Raw genomic sequence first — 17,614 nt, forward strand, 5'->3', positions numbered from 1 at the left:
CAGGAGGGTATTTTGCCTGTGAGCAGCAATGCAGTGGTAAGTAGGGAGGTGACAGTCCTTAACCTTTCTCTTGGGCAAAACCTGACCACCGCTGGCACCTACTAGGAGATTGAAAGGTGCTGATCTGGCATCTGCTATCTGCTGGGATACTCCTGGCTCCACAGCACAATGCTGTTGATGGTTGGGAGAGCTTCCAGGGGAAGGAGGGGCAGGTTTTGACACTTGTAGCTGAAGTGTCGCTGCTTTTGCCCTGTTCTGTCAAGAAGCAATGTCCCGTTACAGCTTCGCTTTTGTCCGAGATGGGCACAGCTCCCTGGATCCTTGTTCTGATACAGCAGCGCCTGTCTGAAATGAGCTACCATGAAAGATTCTTGGGAACCCCTCCACCCAAGCGAGCCATCCTACCACTTAAAAATATTAGCCTAACTCGCCGTAGCCTGCCATGCTGCAGCTATTTCTGTACAAAACAACTGCTGTCCGTAGTAGATTTTGCTTCCGACCTCCCTCAGCTTCTGGTTAAAAAGGATGGTACTCTGTTTTTGTGAAATAGCAGTTACAGAGCACAAGGGCCATCCTTCTGGCAGTGTTTTCCTCACTTGGGAAGACTGCCTTCCCTCAAAGGAAGGAGCAGAATGCTTCTGGGAGCCTCCGTCCCTGAATAGTCTGCACCATCTGCTGGAATAAGAGGAGGACTGACTCACTAACCATGAATTTCAGGGATGCAGGAGACTTTGGGGAATAAAAAGTCCTGGCTCAAACCTGCAATTACACATTTCTTGCAGTCTAAAAGGGGAAGAACAGCTAAAGATAATGTCTACCCCTCTAACCAATGCAGTGACACGTACCCTTCAAAAAGAGGGTGTAATTACAGGGCCATATAATTTTAACAAGTAAACCCACAAAAATTCAGCCCTACTATGAGGGCATAGCTCTAGCCCACAGGGAACATTTTAGCTTATTTATTTATACAGATTCACTCCTAACATTCAGAAATACCATCCCACGCCTTAGGTAAGTCTTGCTTTGGCTACTGCAACCTCAGCACTAACCTCCCTGAATGCCACCCTGTTGCAACCTGTGCAAAATTTGAAGTGCAACTCTTCCTTTTCACACCTCTGCCCTCCAGCTCACCCTCTTCTATAAAGTTTTTTCCCCTCATTCTCAGTTTCCCAAACAGCTTTGGTTCTTATTTCCTATTTTCCATCTTTCTGCCATCCCTCCTCCTCCAAGCTATTCTTGTCAAACTATTAATTTCATCTTATTTGACAGTACAGCAGCCCTCCATAACTGTGCTTTGCTCAACAAACGATCAGTTACACCAACCTTAAAACTCTCTTTCACTCCACCGACTCTCCAGAAGAGGCAGTTTGTAAAATGCAAAGTAATATTAATGTCTCTGCTCAGGAATTTCCAACTTTGCTTTGCTAAGCTTTCATTTTGACTGAGCTCTATTCTGAAAAGACATGACTAGCACAAGGCGTCTGCTCTACAGCTCATCTGCACCACTGGCTGAGAATATCAAATAAGGCTCAATTTCTTTAATATTAGATGTGTTTTTCCTTAGTAGAGCAAATTCACATGAACGTGATCAGTACTTCCATAGCAGAGGTGAACACTGTTCAGACAGCATATTGCCTGCTGTCTTGAACCCAAACCAGAACAACAGTAAAATGTTTGTTTTGATTTAACAAAACTGATTGAAGCCCTTGTATCTAGTTAGATAAGTATAATGCACCGTTTCAGGGATACCCTTCACCTACAGGAATAAAGCTGGCTTTGGTCTATAATAGCATTCTATACAACTGCCAATCTGATTTAAAAGGTTTAAAACCAAAGCTGTATTTAAACAGATGGGCTTTCACGTGAAGATACAGACGAGATGTAAAAACTCCTCTAGTGGTCCTTCCATAAAGGGCATTTTAATACCACAAATTAGGTATCAAAAAGAGATGAAAACCACCAGAAGATGTCTCCGCAGCCAACACCCCTATTCTTGGGCCAATGATGGAAGACTAAGTACAAACATCTCTCTGCAGATGATTTCTCACAGAGCCAGCTGAGCAGTAGTTGAACACAGGGCTGTGACTCTTCTTGTTAGAAAGAGTCACCTTTGAAGCACTGACTAATCACAGGGCAGACTACCTGATTTGCTTTTCCGGCTTGCAAAACCTGCAGCTAATGCTTCTCTAAAACCATCCTTCCCTCTTTGCTGAGGGACTGTATGAGCTCAGTGCCATCATGTATGAGTAACTCCTTATTACCCGTTAGTGGCGAGGCTGGCAGCCCCAAAAGGTGACGTCCCAGTGCAAGCCTAGACTGGGGGCACTGACATTACTGGCTACAATTTACTCTCAGCATTTCCAAGCAGACAAACAGCTGCCTGGGATCAGGCTAGCTATGTGTCCACTTAGCCCAGTATCCTGTAACAAATGACTGGGGGAAAAAAAGCCAAGAATGACCAGCAACAAGGAAAAACAACTGTTCTCTGTATTGCCCAGCTGCTGAGCCTGATGTTACATCCGACCATTGTCAGCCTTCAATGGTCCTGTCTTCCACTAATTTGGTTTGGGTTGTTTTTTTTCCTCCCAAATCTATTTATCTTTCACCTTCTGCAATATCTAGTTACAATGAGTTCTACAATTTAATACTTACGAAAAATACACTCTCTTGATTTAAATGTGCACTGATGGGTGCTCCACAGAGTATTCTATTGCAAAAAATAATGAAACCCCTCTGCCCTTTCCCCTCTCCAGATCATTTATCATTCTGTAAGCTCTTAGAACATTCTGTTAATTCATCTTTTTTACCAAGAAACCTTGGCTTTTTAGCCTCTCTCTTTTCAGCCAAAAACTTTAAGACAGTTACGTTAATAACTTCTTGTTAACTAGTAACTAATCACTGGATAGAACCACTTCTGAACGGCTTCCCCTTAACTGCTTTAAACAGCAACAGAATCCTGCTTCCACTTTACAAGTCTCTCCATTAAATCTCAGACATAAATCCATAAATCCATTAAACACTGCTGCATTAACCATACCTCTGAGACAGAAGAAATTCCCTCATGTGACACGCAGCAACACTGCAGGGATAAAAGACTTGCTCAAACAGGGCAGGGAGCATCTGCCTCTCCCGCCCTTATCACAGGGAGCACATTTGTTTTGGAGGGCAGGGTTAAAAAGTTAGTGCAATTCAGCGGGAGGGTGGCAGCAGCAGAAAATGGGAGCAGAGCACTTTAAGAGAGCCCTGGGAAGCTGTAACCTGAAGCCTGCCGAAGGCTGGGCTGGGGGAAGCAGCAAAAAGCAGAAGTGGCTGCACCAAACCCACAGTGTCCCCGATTCGCACCCGCTGGGAGCCGGCCGAGAGGAGCCCGAGGTAAGGGGCAGCTCGCCCTTGCTCACTGCCAGCGGCGAGGGGAGCAGGGGACAGGGGCTGAGGCTGGGGAGCTCTCAGAGGACCTGGGAAACAGGAAGGAAGGTTCTTCTGCAGGTGTTAAAGGGTGGGATTCCCACCAAATGAGAGATCTCACCAAGGGCTGGGAGCCACCAGCATCCTAGGGCACCTCGTTGCCTCCGGGACTGAACTGTGCTTGGGAATTGGGGTGGTTTTCTGCCCTTCTAGCATCTGTGTTGCAGCTGGGAACATGCTTTTTCTGTGTGATGGTAACAATTTTGGTGATAGTCAAATCCTCTAGAGCTAGTGGTTGCAAGATGCTTCAGGAGTTAGTGCTGTGGGGTTGAGCAATCACAGCGAGCAGTCTGAACTCGTGGGTGATGTTTCATAGCACCCTAAAATCAGAAATGTTTATAAATGATGTGAGACTTGTACTGCTATAGATGGAAAGCAAAATACTTCCTTTGCACCTGCAGGCCTTCCACAGACAACTCCCAGACACAAAGTTCCTTCTCAGCTCATTTCTCAAAGTTTTCTTCCTGTACCTTCCTAACTGTAACATCACATGCTGCATGCTGTTGCTCCTTCTATTCTCTTTAAAGGCAGCCACAGATTTTAAAATCATGCCTGAAACCATCCCACCTCTGCTCCAACCAAATTCTTTTCTCTGCATTTTTGGCTGTGTGCTAAGAGACATGCAAATAGAATCCAGATGTTCAGGCCAATTCAAACGCAAAAGGCTTTGTCTTTCTAAAATGGAAATTGCTTTTTGGCAAAGTTTGAGAAATATGAAGCTGGTGACAGTACTGGCAAAAACAATACAAAATCTGCAAAACCAATCTCCGCTCTCATGCTCCCAGGAGCTCAGTGTAGTTGGAAGCAGAGGTTGTGTTGAGATTTTTTTTTTTTTTTTTTTTTTTTTCCAGAGGAAAGGTTATGCTCCATGGAAAACCTTCATCTAAGCTAGACTGGGCCAAACCTCTTCTGCTCAGCATGCAAGAGTACTGCTTGGTGCAGGCATCCTCACAAAGCCCTCGCTAAGATCTGTTTAACTTAGACTCATGCAGGGCTTCTATCATCTCTCTTTCAGCATGGTGCCTATTCACTGTAAAGCTCTGCAGTGATATAAGCAATCCCAACATCATATCCACAATCGTACCACCAAGTGCATCGGTTTGTTCTAGTATAGTAAATCCTCTTGATACACATCTTCTGCACCAGAATACCTCATCCACTCGGCAGCTCGGATAGCGGGAGGTCACAGGATGCAAGCGCACAGGGAAAAGAGGGTACCACTTCTGTGTTACGCTGTCTAAACATAGATGAAAACTTAAAACCTCCACTGCGACACCTTTTTCTCCAAGGCAGAACTACCTGCAGAAGAAAAGGGTTTTGGCAGGAGAGGGAAACAGTGAGCTGCCTTTCACTGAAGTAGAACTTCTGCCTGAACAGACCGGGTCCTGAACTGGGGCTGTTGTAGCCACGTGGCTTTAAGTTGTATTTCTACCAGCAGGCATGTTTTCTTTATAGCTGAAGTTAATCTGAAACACATGTTCTTTATCCTACTTCACTGGATGCCTGGATCACAGGGGTTAGTTAAATACAACCCTCTTCCTTTAATTTCTGGGAATCTATATAAACATTGCTTCAGACCAGCCTCAGTGGCGTCTGTTCTCGGGGGCATGACACTTACTGCAGTAGCTCTGGTTTACCCGCAGTGAAACCCTGGGTTACACACTGCCCTTTGGACCAGACAGATCTGTCTGGAAGGGCCACATACGCCAATATTGGAATGACTAAAAGTGAATTCCAGAGAAGGAACAGCTTTGGGGAGTTCGGCACTTTTCTCTCACCTCCATTAAAAATGTTGAATAAGCCAAGCTCTTTCACTGCTCTAGATCTGGCCCAGCGTTAGGTATTTACTCCCAGCCCCTTTCCTTACTGTCTTTTAAGAAAGCTCTTCTACTTTTACTTTATCGAACTGCAAATAAGAAGCAAAGGACACACACAGGCTGTACAGCCTTCCAGGTTCACGCAGACACAAGAAACATGACAAACTACTGCCCGAGGCAGGTAACTTGTACAGCAGAGCAGCAACCACTCAGTTTCGCCTTCTGCCCCATTCAACAACATGGATTTACTACCTTTTATAAATGATGTATTGCATTGTTTTAAGTCTGAAACTCAGAAGATGCCATTTAGTGCTTTTCTTGACCTTGGCACTCAGTAACTGCCAGCATCAGTGTGGTTTGGGCCACACACATCTGCTTTTGTGCTCAGGCACACCCAGCCATGTGCGCTTGCCCAAGTTTAAAGTCATCGGGGCCAGGCTGGCTGAATACGTCAAACCAGAGAAGAAGAAAACCCAGCTAAGATCAGGTGTGTGTTTCACAGCTGGGAAGGACAAGCAGCAGCATGCGTCACTGCAGTTCCTGTCACAACCAGATACACCGAAGAGTAGTGGTAGAGATATATTTGCTCAGTTGCTCACACTGCCTCTGTCATGTTCTTACTCTGTAGGTTCAGGCATGCAGATTCCAGTGGTTCTCCTTTTCCTGGGTCTCTTAACTGTCCCAAGCAGATCCCAGAATTCAGCTACTGAGCAGGTGAGTAGGAGACAACATGCAGAGAATGAGGGAGAGATACTCAGAGCAAGCAATTTAATTTTAGAGAATCTTACGGAAGGATTAAGCACTACGCTCCTAAGTTACTAGGATTTTACTTAGCAACATAATGAGACTAACTCCTGCTTTACCTAGATAAAACCACAGTAGTTACATCAGGGGATGACCGTGAAGCAGGAATAGTGGATTTCAATCCGAGTGCTGCCTTCAGCTTTACTGCAACACTTTAAAGTAAAGTAACTGTTGCTAAGCCAGTATTTCTGTAGATCATAGGACTGCTTGCCTTTGAAATGTTTATCACAACTGTACCTGCCCTTGTAGACTGCAAGTCTAACCAAAGTCTAACCCTGTACCTGCTAGAACTCTGCCACTGCTGATGGAGCGAACGCTGGCGAGGTCGAAGAGGAAGATCCGTTCTATAAGAGCCCTGTAAACAAGCTGGCAGCTGCAGTCTCCAACTTTGGCTACGACCTGTACCGTCAGCAATCTAGCCGGACAGCCACTGCCAATGTGCTACTGTCTCCATTCAGCCTGGCTACGGCACTTTCTGGTCTCTCGCTTGGTGAGTTCTCGCCCCTTTTCCTCATGTGCTGTTTGGCCTGACAGCCTTCCCTCATACTGTTGCCCTTGTTGTTGCCAGGGGCTGGAGAAAGAACAGAAGATGTGATTTCTCGTGCTCTCTTCTATGATCTGCTTAACAAAGCTGAGGTCCACAACACTTACAAGGACCTACTGACCAGCATGACTGCACCAGAGAAGAGCATGAAAAGTGCCTCCCGTATCATCTTGGAGAAAAGTAAAAGTCCTTCTTCCCCTCTATCAAATTTTACCTAAATACTAGAAGCAGGTAGAACATACTGAATAACATCACACAAACAGCTTTGGCTCTGGCATACCACTGAGCCAGGATGCAGACAGTGCATGGAATGCTGTTGCTGCTCCAGAAAAAGCCTGGAAAGTTTGTGCGCACAGAAATAAAAGACCAGACTTATGCACACAAAGACACTGGTGACAGAGCAGCTAACATGTGGAAGACCTAGAATTGCTGAGAATTCTTCTTTCACTCTAGGTTTTCTGGCAGGTGTTGCTAACTTCCAGGAACTACAAATCACATTTTCAATTTGTGATAGCATTCAGCCATATTCCTTTGCTTAATTCCTTGCAGAACTATTTGAAATGTCTACTTTCAGCATGCAATAAACATCTGCTGAGGAAGCTAAGAGCTATCTTTTGGAACCTGCTGGTTCCAAGAATCCAATAGGTTGAGTAAGCGGCACTCAAAGCAAGCTGGAGAAAGAAGAAAGACTGATGTAGGAATAGCTGTGTCCAAACCTTCTGTTCTTATCTCCTTTCTTTACTTTTCAGAAGAGAGTTATCCCATTCTCCAGCATGGGTGGCTATAGGATTTGGATCGGTTTCCTCGATGTGCCTTCAGTCATTCTTCTTCAAAGCAGGTTTCTGTACACACACAGCCACAGAAGTTTTACGAGAGAACTGCTGCTGGGCTTTTGATTGCAATCTGCTGCCTTGAGATTGTTTTGATAAGGGAGCTAGCTGCAATATCGATGTTTTTGTTCCCCAGGACTGAGGGTGAAGCCTGGTTTTCACAGCCAACTAGAGAAGTCCTACAAGATGCGTCCAAGGGCACTAAGTGGCAATACCCAGTTAGACCTCCAAGAAATCAACAACTGGGTACGACAGCAGACAAAGGGCAGGATTATGCGGTTTATGAAGGACGTGCCCGCAGACGTCAGTATTCTCCTTGCTGGGGCTGCTTCCTACAAGGGTAAGGATGTTGTGTACTTGGTTACAGAGAGGGTCTATTACGCATGTGTTAGAAGAGGTGTGAGGGAACGCTCACTTCCAATAGAGCAAACGGACTGCCAAGGAGACAAGAGTGTAAGAAAAAAGTGTTTGAGAACGTTTAGTAAAGAAGAAAAAATGGACACTACCTGAACAGAAATAGTCCTTGAGGGAGGGATTATTACTCTTGGGAAGCTGAGTCTTGGGCTGTTTGCAGTAAGAGACCAGAGAAGAAAGTTTAAGCTCACAAAACTCCACAGCAAGGGACAGAATATTACCATTTAGGGAAGGCACAGCATTAACAGTATACTGAGCCTTTTCATCACTGTAGAGGGAATGGAGGGAGATACTAGAGAGATTCTAGAACATGCTGTAAGCCAGCGTCAGGGAGAATTATTGCTTAGAAACAAGGAGCAAAATAAAGGGTGGGGAGAGAAGCACTTTATATGCATTGACACAATTGTTACCCTTTAAAATAGTTTTGTAATTACATAAGTAGACATCAACTTCCCAACAGCTACTCCACCCATACACTGGCTTGATTTTTTTATTTCCCATTTAGCCAATTCTCAGATGCAAAGGAGGGGCCAAAGAGTGGCAGTAAATCAGTAGCTCCAATCTATTTCCATTTCTACCATCATTCAGTTATGCCTCAACTCCTAAAGCACAAATACGGTATATATAAAGCTCAAGATTACTCAGCCACAGACCCAAACCTGGTTTCATATGCTATTATTCCAGAAAATCCTCCATTTTATCTTTTAAAAAACAGGGACATGGAAAACCAAGTTTGACACCAAAAAGACTGCCCTGAAGGACTTCCATCTGGATGAGGACAGAATTGTGAAGGTGTCCATGATGTCAGACCCCAAAGCCATACTGCGATACGGTTTTGACTCCGAACTCAACTGCAAGGTCAGACAGCAAATATTGCACAAGATCTCTTAAACCTACTGAGGAACAGGCTCAGCTACACCTACCTGTTAACCCATTCCAGAAGACAGCCTTGCTCCTCCCATCAGGCTGGTTTTGCAATCCCTACTCTGAAAGGCAGCATGCTGATTCTTAGAATATCCTACTTCTACATTTGCTATGTGACAAGCAGTCCAGAATTTAAATAACACACAGGTCCTGTTAGCCTGTATTGCTTGACCTAAAGTTGGGCAAGAAGGGCAGGGCACACTCCTCAAAACTTTTCATCTCTACCTCTTTCAATAAATCTTTCACTGTAGCATGAGCTCAAAGGTGTTCCAGCTGAGAATCCCCGAGAGCAATACTGCAGTCCGTTAAAGGATACAAGAGGTGAGGGAGAGCGCTTGCCATGGAACGGCAGAAAGAGTGCAGCACGGGTTGATGAAAGCCCGGGTGCCAGAGGGGTCAGGAAGCATCGCATCCGATAAAAGCAAACAGGGAAGACCACCAAATGTTAGCTGGGAAGGCTGACCAGGCAGTTGAGATTCAGGCCTGTGCCTGGTACGGGATGGGTAAAACTGTTTATTATTGATGTGACCCTTTCTTATTTCTAACTGGCCTTCCAGATTGCCCAGCTGCCACTGACAGAGGGAATCAGTGCCATGTTCTTCCTGCCTACGAAGGTGACCCAGAATATGACTCTGATTGAGGAAAGCCTTACTTCTGAGTTTGTCCACGATGTGGACAAGGAGCTGAAGACAGTTCACGCTGTGCTAAGCTTGCCCAGACTAAAGCTGAACTATGAAGAGGCACTTGGCAGCACGCTAAAGGAGACAAGTATGTACATCACACCCCCTCTACAGACTGCCAGGGCTCAAAGCAGTGGGCAAGTTGCTTCCTGCTCTCAGAAGAATATGAAGCTGGTGGGTTATTAGTTAGGTCGTGCTGTCAGTCTGTAGAGATGTCACCAGCAACTAAATCACCTTGGTCCAGGACTCCTCAACTTTTTATCACATCTTTCCACCAAGTTCATACAACGCTTCTGAGAGTGAGAAGCTCAGTACAAACAGATGTAAGCTTCTTCTCCCTGTTTCCCCAATAAACCAGAGCAGCTATGTGCCCTCCTGGATCACAGCATTAGCAGTACTGCTCCCCTACCTGCAATCCATGCTTTCAGCTAATGGAATTTTCTTTCTTTCCTCCAGGGCTCCAATCACTTTTCACATCACCTGATTTCACCAAGATTTCTGCCAAACCTATTAAGCTATCTCATGTGCAACACAAGGCAATTCTGGAGCTTAGTGAAGATGGGGAAAGATCCACACCAAATCCTGGGGTGAATGCTGCTCGTCTGACCTTCCCCATAGAATATCACGTGGACAGACCTTTCCTTCTTGTACTGCGAGATGATATCACTGGAACCCTCCTCTTCATTGGCAAGATCCTGGACCCCAGGAGCATTTAGATCCCTTCACAGTAATCTGCAATGGTAGGGCCCAAATGGAAAGGGTAGTACTGGGAGGGATACTGGCTCCCTGCTCTGCTGCACAAAGACACAACTTGCAAATCTTATGCCTTCATGCTGCAATAAAAGAGCTTTTGCTATTAATCTCAGCAAGCCCCAGTATTCTCCCTTGAAAGATTGTCTGCCGACATCATGCCGTCACACCCCCATTTTCCCCAGATGAGCCACAATACGGTTCTCTGTCCTATATGCATCACCTAGTGTGTACTGAGTTTTTCCCTACCCCGTCTTCCAAACTGACACCAGTTGTTTATACTGATCCCTCATTGCTGACAGGTCTGCACTGGTAGCCCTCCAAGTTCTGCAGTGCCCCCTCTTAGAGCTTGTACCAGCCTGCTGCCGCACCCATTCCAACCATTTACGTTCCACGCTGGCAAGGAGAAAAGATCTTCACAGCATTAGAAATAAAAGGCAGCGAGGTCTGGATGACTGCAGGTTCATAACCATCAGGGTACCACACATGGGAGATGCACATCTCTAGAAACACACACACATACACAAGCATCTCAAACATTTGCTTCAAACCCACATGCAGAAATTATACAACAGCATCTCTTCCCACCATACCACACACAGACCCCTCATGTTAGAATTGGTCATTTTATTTACAACAGTCTCACTAAAGAGCATTTCAGATTTCATTCAAGTTTTTATCAAATCATTACACATGATTTTCCAGCTTGTACTGCATGACTACCTTACCACATGAAACTTAGCTTTGATGAAAGATCACATTGCAGCTTCCTTTGACAGGGAAATTAAGTCCTCTGAAGGATGCTTTTGGGAAGCTCTGACAGACAGGTCTTCATCTCTTGTAGTTCCTGGATCTGAGTACTCTGAGGACCACAGTGCACTGACAAAATCTCCTCTGCTCTTTGAATCGTGCTCAGAGCTTCAGAAACTGCAAATCTGAAATAGGAAGAGAAGAAGAATAGAGTATACAAAATACTTTCATTCAGCTCCTTGACTTACACAACCTTTAATCCCTCCACAACAAAAATCTGAACCTGTTCATGGGTACAGAGGCAGCCCTCCACTGCCTTTCAGCACCAGGCAAATAGTGTGCACTTCAGCTGCAAAGGGAGGATGGGAGGGAAAAAAAAGGTAAGGAGATGGACAAAAACTTAAAACATAATCTTTGAGTATAGGTACCCACTACTTCCTCACTGCAGCTCCCGCTAAAATTAATTCAGTTAGAGGGAGGTGTTGTGATAAGATTTTCAGAAGCGGTCAGGGGATCTGATTGCCAAAAGAGAGCCAAAATAGAGCAAGGGGATTTTATTTCTTCCTTTGAAAAGATGTCAGCAACACTATACAATGGAGGTATAAACATCAAGGGTGACTAGTTGTCAAAATAACACAATAGGACAGGGAATAATCAAGCCAGGGAGAAGAAAAGAATAGACAGGCACAAAGCAGAGAGATGGGTCCAAAGAGAGTCATGAGATATAAGTGAACACCAGTGGGGTTAATGAACTTGCATTTGAGTAATGGCCAACTGCTGTACCTGTGCCAGACTGCCCAGGGTCCTGTGAGACACCCTGCAAGGTGCCAAGGACCACTGGCCATGATACTGTGTCAGACACACAGGAGTCGTGCAGGGAAGGGACAGAGAATGAAAGCAAATTTACCCATTGAAGAGAATTTGTGCCAGCTTGAAAAGTTCATGACCTATTTCTATACTCGATGGCCCGTGATGCATTTCCACAATCTCAATACTCCTCTCCAGGTGTCTGGCTGCTTCCTGCCACTTCCCTGACGGGAAAAAAACAAACCAAACCAAAAAATGAGTCATGAGTAAATACTTTCTAGAGCTACTGCCACCAGAAGAATCTAACAGCATTATGCAAAATGTGATGAACTATGCCCACAGCATTTTTGTGAGGATGCTGACCTCAGAACCAGGACAGGGAATCTAGAAGAACATGAGATCACATTATTGTTCACTGGCTGCTGGGAATGCAGTTTTGGCTAAAGTAGTCATTCCAAGAGCCCTGCTGTCAAAACTAGAGAAGTGCAGTAGGAGAAAAATGAAAGGACTAGTCAGAGAAAAGGCTAGTCATGTTAAATTCAAAGTTCAGAAAACGAAAGATAATGAGAAGATAATACCATACCAAGAGTAGCATAGACCTGTGCCAGATGATCCTCCATCTCTCCCATCAGCAAATGCTCTGGAGACAAGAAGTTTCCAGCATCCATTTGACACTTCAGCAGCATTTTGATAGCCTGATCTATAACAAAACAGGGTATAAAATTCATCCTACTGGCCAGCCTCCAGCTTTCCATGGTCCATGAAATAAAATCAGTCCAATTTCATCTTTGCATCTTACACAGCTAGATTTGGATTTGGTTAGAATTCAACACTGACTTCACCTGCAAACCTGTGTACTCTAAGGCAGCGTTGGCCTGACTCACTCCAGGAAAGCAAGGCCTGGGAATGCGTAACTCCCATGCTACCCTGAGTTCTTTTAGTTACTACAGAACAACGTGTGACTTAGATTAACACCCGGATCAGGGGTATAAAAAACACTAAAGCTCAGGTCCCCAGGGACACCAGGCTGCATGCCAGAGGACCCCAACTGCACGAGCAACAGTGCCATCTCATGGCTAGAGCTACCGTCTCCCGATGTGTACTCATTAGCTGCTGACCTTAAAGCAGAAAGCTGAGCCTTACCAGCCTTCCTGTCTCTTAGCAGTTCTAACGCTTTCTTGATTTGTTGCTGAAGGTCCCGTAAACGGCGCGACAGGCTCTCGCTGCTGACTGAGACTGCACAAGCTTCATTTGAACAACAAAGCATGTCTTCCCCCTGTGGAAATCATCCCTGTGATCATTCCTGCTCACGTTCAACTCAACACTTACTTTCCATCTCCGTTATCTCTGTATTGTGTTATAGAGATGCTAACCTGTTTCTCAGTTGCATTCATTAAACAAAGTGACTTGCTTGTAAACTGCTCTTAGCTTATTCGATTTTATGAGAAATTTCCAGGAATAGCTACAACTGTGTGAGCTATAGATTAGGCCAAAGCAGGGTCATGTGATACACAACTAATGTTCATACAAAATACATACTGTGTTGATTTTTCCCCATCTAACCCATACTACATGCTGTTTTCATTTACATCCTGTGAACTGCAGTGTGACTCTCTCTACATACAGACCCTGTCCGTACACCTCCTGTCCTAGACTCCAGGCCTCCATTTTCTGTCCTAAATATCTCCCTCACAGCCTTGATATTCTGAAGTTCCTTCAGCAAGTTCAAAGGGATTTTAACATGCTGTTAAAGGCATTATTTTCCCTACAATGCTAGAACACTGACATACAAGAACATTACAAGAAAGCTGCTAAGAACAGTGAGATACTGTCTTGACTCTACAGGGGCTTTTGTCTTCTGAGCAGAGATCACAGACTGAGGTCTTGTCCTGGTTTCGGCTGGGATACAGTTAATTTTCTTCCTAGTAGATGGTACAGTGCTGTGTTTTGGATTTAGTGGGAGAGTAAAGTTGATAACACATTGATGTTTTAGTTGTTGCTAAGTAGTGTTTATACTAAATCAAGGACTTTTCAGCTTCTCATGCTCTGCCAGCAAGAAGGCTGGAGGGACACAAGAAGCTGGGAAGGGACACAGCAGGACAACTGACCCCAGCTGGCCAAAGGGATATTCCGTATCACAGGACGTCATGCCCAGTATATAAACTGGGGGGAAAGCTGGCACGGGGCTGGTGCTCAGGAACTGGCTGGGCATCGGTCAGCAAGTGATAAGCAATTGCATCATGCATCACTTGTTTTGTATATTTTAATTCTTTCATTATTATTTTCTTCCTTTCTTGTCCTATTAAACTGTCTTTATCTCAACTCACAAGTTTTTCTTTCCAATTCTCTCCCCCTCCCGCTGGGGGCGGGAGAGCGAGCAAGAGGCTGTGTGGCGCTTAGTTCCCAGCTGGGATTAAACCACAACAGTCCTGTAACAACTTTCCCAGAGACCCAAACATTACACATCCCGATAAGTTATACAGTCATAACTATGGAAGAACTACCTGCATTGGAGCCCGGCAGCTAGGACAGCAGAATGAGTTTCTCATGGACACCACACTCCTGACATCAGACTCTAACTCATCAAGGCACGCCTGACAGCGACACTCAAAGAAATACTGACTGAGAAGCTGTTGTCTCTCAGCCACCTTCATTCTACAGCGGTGAGGCCCTGCAAAGGGATGGCAAGGGTAGAAATCTCTAAACAGGTACAGTTCTTAAAATTAGACTAAACCTATCTTTGTTATAATTGAGACTAGACACATCATCTTTTGGAAAGGACATAACTGGAGAGCGAAAATTTAACAATGGGCTGGGGAGATAAAATCTTACGTTGATATCTTTGATCAAGGCTTATACATAGACTCTAAGCAACATTATACTGGAAATTATGATATTAATAGCAATCAGTTAGCATGCCAAGTAGAGGTGAAAGGATGTCTGCGCCTTGAGACAAGCAGAGAGTTAATACTTACCATAGCAATGGAAAATCTCTTGGCCGCTTGGGATTGGCTGTGATGCCCTGACAGTGGCAGCTGTCCCACTAAATGACACGCTGATATTGGGACAGCATGAATGGTTCAGAAGGCTGAGGACAGGAAAGAAGGCTGTCGCCAGGCGCACAGGCTTCTTATTTACAACAGCACCATCTCCGGACCCTGAAGACAGAGGAAAAACAAGTAGGTTGAGAATGAATGCTCAGTAACCCACGCAACTTATGCAACAAGCACTGTGGCCAGCTGCAGATAGCAGTAGAAAGGTTTCTGATATATTCCTGCAATAAATAATAGCTAAATACCCTCTACATGTGCACCAAAGAACAGGCCAGCATGGGACAGGCCATTAAATTTTAAACAAGTCATTCCCATCTGCAATGGGAGCTTTTTACAACTGGTAATTCAATCTCTCCACACAAGCTAGATGAGCAACGACAACAGAGGGGTTAGAAGTTTTTATCTTACCCGACTCCTGCATTACAGTGATTGCTTGTGCATTACATTGCAGCTGCAACACATGCCTCAGCATCGCTTCTGCCATAGTCTGCAGCTCTGGAGACAATTCACCCGATGTTTTTTCACATGTCTTCAGTTTGGACCACTTCTCAGACGATTCCCGATTCAAAACAGCAGCCTCTAGGCCAGCTTCTTGCAGTTCTTTGCATATAGCTACTACACTCAGCATGCAAAGGAACTTATGTTCAGGGCTATGCTTCTCAGCATGCGGCAGAAGGTTGAACACAGCTTGGTAAGAACTCTGGTACTGACCACTGTCGTTACAACCAGGGATATCTCTGGTGCCAGCTTTTCTAGCTGGTGCCTCCCTGAGATGTTTGCAACTTGCCTCAGGGTTATGAAGGTCCTTGTCACCACCATGGGACCATTCCACCAGCCTGTGAACCTCTGTGAATCCCGCCAGTAGAACAGTCCTCAAGGCAACGTGGCAGAAGACCCCTAACGTGAGAAGCAGCGCTCCCAGGGAGCACTCCGTCCTGTGGTACTGCTCCCATGCCACATCTGCACAGGTCTGGCTGCAGTACTTTGCGTAACTGCACCCACGGCAAGGCACCGAGGCTAAGAGCTGCCTCAGACAACGGTGGCAATAAAGATCTGCATTAGTGGCTCGAGTATCCCACGGTGTTTCACTGCTGTCCTGCTGAAGAAGACTCTCCCCTGGGCAGAGCACGCTTACAAAGGCCTCTTCCTTCAACAGGCTCTGTCCTGGCAGGATGTCCTGGGAGGCCACCAAGTGACGTCCTCTCTCTGTATCAAAATTCAAGCTCAAAGATGAAGATGCACCTGAAATACTGTCATTCTCTTCCCAGATCTCCAACTTTCTTTGAGTGTCACCACAGGCTTCTTGTGCAGGCTCTGGACAGCTCTCTTTCTCACGTAATTTAATTTTCAGCTGACTTAACTTTTTTAGCAGTGTCTGGTGTGCAGGACTAGTCAAGACCCCATCCATAGCAATTTTATTCTCCACCAGACTGAGGGCATCTGCTGCATCCTGTAACTTCCCCAAACACAGCAGACACTCAGCTTTCCGCAGCAAGACCTTGGGTAGCAGCCTCTCTGGGTAACCATGACTTTCAGCCCTGGCAATATCTTCCAAACAGACCTAGAAACAAGGACAAGGCCTTTTAAGCGTACTTGAAAACCAGTTGAGACTCGTGCTCTTTTATTCCATCTAAGATGCAGAATATTTTAATGCGACAATGGTAATCAGCAAATTCCACGTGTACAGCCATGTGTTGGCCAAATAAAGCTCCTGACATAAAACAAGAAGGAAAGCAGAAGCCCCTTCATAAAGTTTAAGTAATGATGGATGCTCTAAGCACAGCTTCGGAGCACACCTGATCTGCAGTCTTCTGTTCTAACAAACAAATGCCCATTATTGCAGGATTTGCAGAAGCACCCACCTGAACCCTGTGTGCAAACACTGTGCAGTAACACCCCAGATGGTGTTTGGGCTCTTCCTTGCCCCAATTCCCCCTCTTGCTACACAGGAGGCCTCAGGCCACCCTCTGGGTGCACAGACTTGCTTGGGCACACCCAGAGAAGAGGGGGGGGCGGCTGGCTGCCGTGGGTCCCGCTGCCCCACCACCGCTTACCTCAAAGCACCCGAGGTGGAAGAAGGCGGCGGAGCGATTGGCGAAGCAGACGGACACCTCAGGGCTGCCGGGGAGCTCGTGGGATGCCGCCTGCAGAGACCAGAGAGCTGCTGCCTCAGGATGGGCCTCTCAACGGGGCCCTCTCGGGGTGGGGGGCTGAGGGACGCTCCTCCCCGAGGATCCCCTCACGGCAGCCGCCCCTCACACCCCTCAGCTTTCGACGGAGGCCCCGGGCCTTGAGGGGCCCATACGGGGCTGCCCCCGCCCCACCTACCTGCGAGTAGAGCCTGGCAGCCGCACCGTAATGGCGGCGGCCAAACAGCCGGTTTCCCTCCTCCCTGTAGAAGCGCGCGGCCGCCGGCTCCTTGCCCGTGCGCGTCCGGCGGCACAACCGCCGCAGAGCCGCCGCCTCCGTCTCGGGCCTGCGGGACACGGGGGTCAGCTTCGCGCACCGCCCGCCCCGCTCCGCTCCACCCCGCCCACCGCTCACCGGAGGAGGCCGCAGCCCAGGCGCAGCGTGTCGTGTAGCGATGCCGCCGCCGCCAACCGCTCCCGCAGGGCCGGCTCCAGCGCGGCCCAGCGCCGGGCGGCGTACAACCGCCACTCCTCCGCCGGGAGCGCCATCACTGGCACTACAATGGCGGCGCCCAGCAGCACCGACACAACACACCCCAAAGCGCTTCCGCCGTACGGCGCCGGGCAGCCAATAAGAGCGTTGTACT

The 17,614-nt window shown here is 46.5% G+C and overlaps 2 protein-coding genes across 5 annotated transcripts; one reads left to right on the plus strand and one right to left on the minus strand.

The window, feature by feature from the left end:
• Positions 1-3,051: 3,051 nt before the first annotated feature.
• SERPINF1 (serpin family F member 1) lies at positions 3,052-10,343 on the plus strand. Its single transcript, XM_074890365.1, has 8 exons — positions 3,052-3,372; positions 5,911-5,996; positions 6,375-6,576; positions 6,655-6,810; positions 7,597-7,800; positions 8,590-8,732; positions 9,356-9,566; positions 9,935-10,343. The coding sequence occupies exons 2-8, from the start codon at positions 5,919-5,921 to the stop codon at positions 10,192-10,194; spliced, it is 1,254 nt and encodes a 417-aa protein (XP_074746466.1). The 5' UTR covers positions 3,052-3,372; positions 5,911-5,918; the 3' UTR covers positions 10,195-10,343.
• A 495-nt stretch (positions 10,344-10,838) lies between these two features.
• SMYD4 (SET and MYND domain containing 4) lies at positions 10,839-17,516 on the minus strand. 4 transcript variants are annotated; one of them, XM_074890356.1, is made up of 10 exons: positions 17,383-17,516; positions 17,167-17,314; positions 16,893-16,982; positions 15,247-16,399; positions 14,761-14,943; positions 14,290-14,456; positions 12,929-13,061; positions 12,369-12,485; positions 11,886-12,009; positions 10,839-11,163 (listed from the first exon to the last, which is right to left on the minus strand). In XM_074890356.1, exons 1-10 carry the CDS (start codon positions 17,514-17,516, stop codon positions 11,013-11,015), a joined length of 2,400 nt encoding a protein of 799 aa, XP_074746457.1. In that variant the 3' UTR covers positions 10,839-11,012. The 4 variants fall into 4 exon arrangements, with proteins under 4 accessions (XP_074746457.1, XP_074746458.1, XP_074746460.1 ...); XM_074890358.1 differs by having other exon boundaries at positions 11,027-11,163; positions 12,385-12,485; XM_074890357.1 differs by lacking the exon at positions 16,893-16,982.
• Between the last annotated feature and the right edge of the window lie 98 nt (positions 17,517-17,614).

The sequence above is a fragment of the Strix uralensis genome, chromosome 20 (assembly GCF_047716275.1).
Source record: "Strix uralensis isolate ZFMK-TIS-50842 chromosome 20, bStrUra1, whole genome shotgun sequence".
In the NCBI taxonomy this organism is placed as follows: Eukaryota; Metazoa; Chordata; class Aves; order Strigiformes; family Strigidae; genus Strix; species Strix uralensis.

Coding starts and splice junctions, on each gene's coding strand:
- SERPINF1 (XM_074890365.1), top strand. CDS start 5,919: ATGCAGATTCCAGTGGTTCTCCTTTTCCTGGGTCTCTTAACTGTCCCA. Junction 5,997..6,374: donor AGAATTCAGCTACTGAGCAG/GTGAGTAGGAGA, acceptor TGTACCTGCTAG/AACTCTGCCACTGCTGATGG. Junction 7,801..8,589: donor TGGGGCTGCTTCCTACAAGG/GTAAGGATGTTG, acceptor TTTAAAAAACAG/GGACATGGAAAACCAAGTTT.
- SMYD4 (XM_074890356.1), bottom strand. CDS start 17,516: ATGGCGCTCCCGGCGGAGGAGTGGCGGTTGTACGCCGCCCGGCGCTGG. Junction 16,983..17,166: donor CTGCCAGGCTCTACTCGCAG/GTAGGTGGGGCG, acceptor TGGTCTCTGCAG/GCGGCATCCCACGAGCTCCC. Junction 16,400..16,892: donor TCCACCTCGGGTGCTTTGAG/GTAAGCGGTGGT, acceptor CCTTGTTTCTAG/GTCTGTTTGGAAGATATTGC.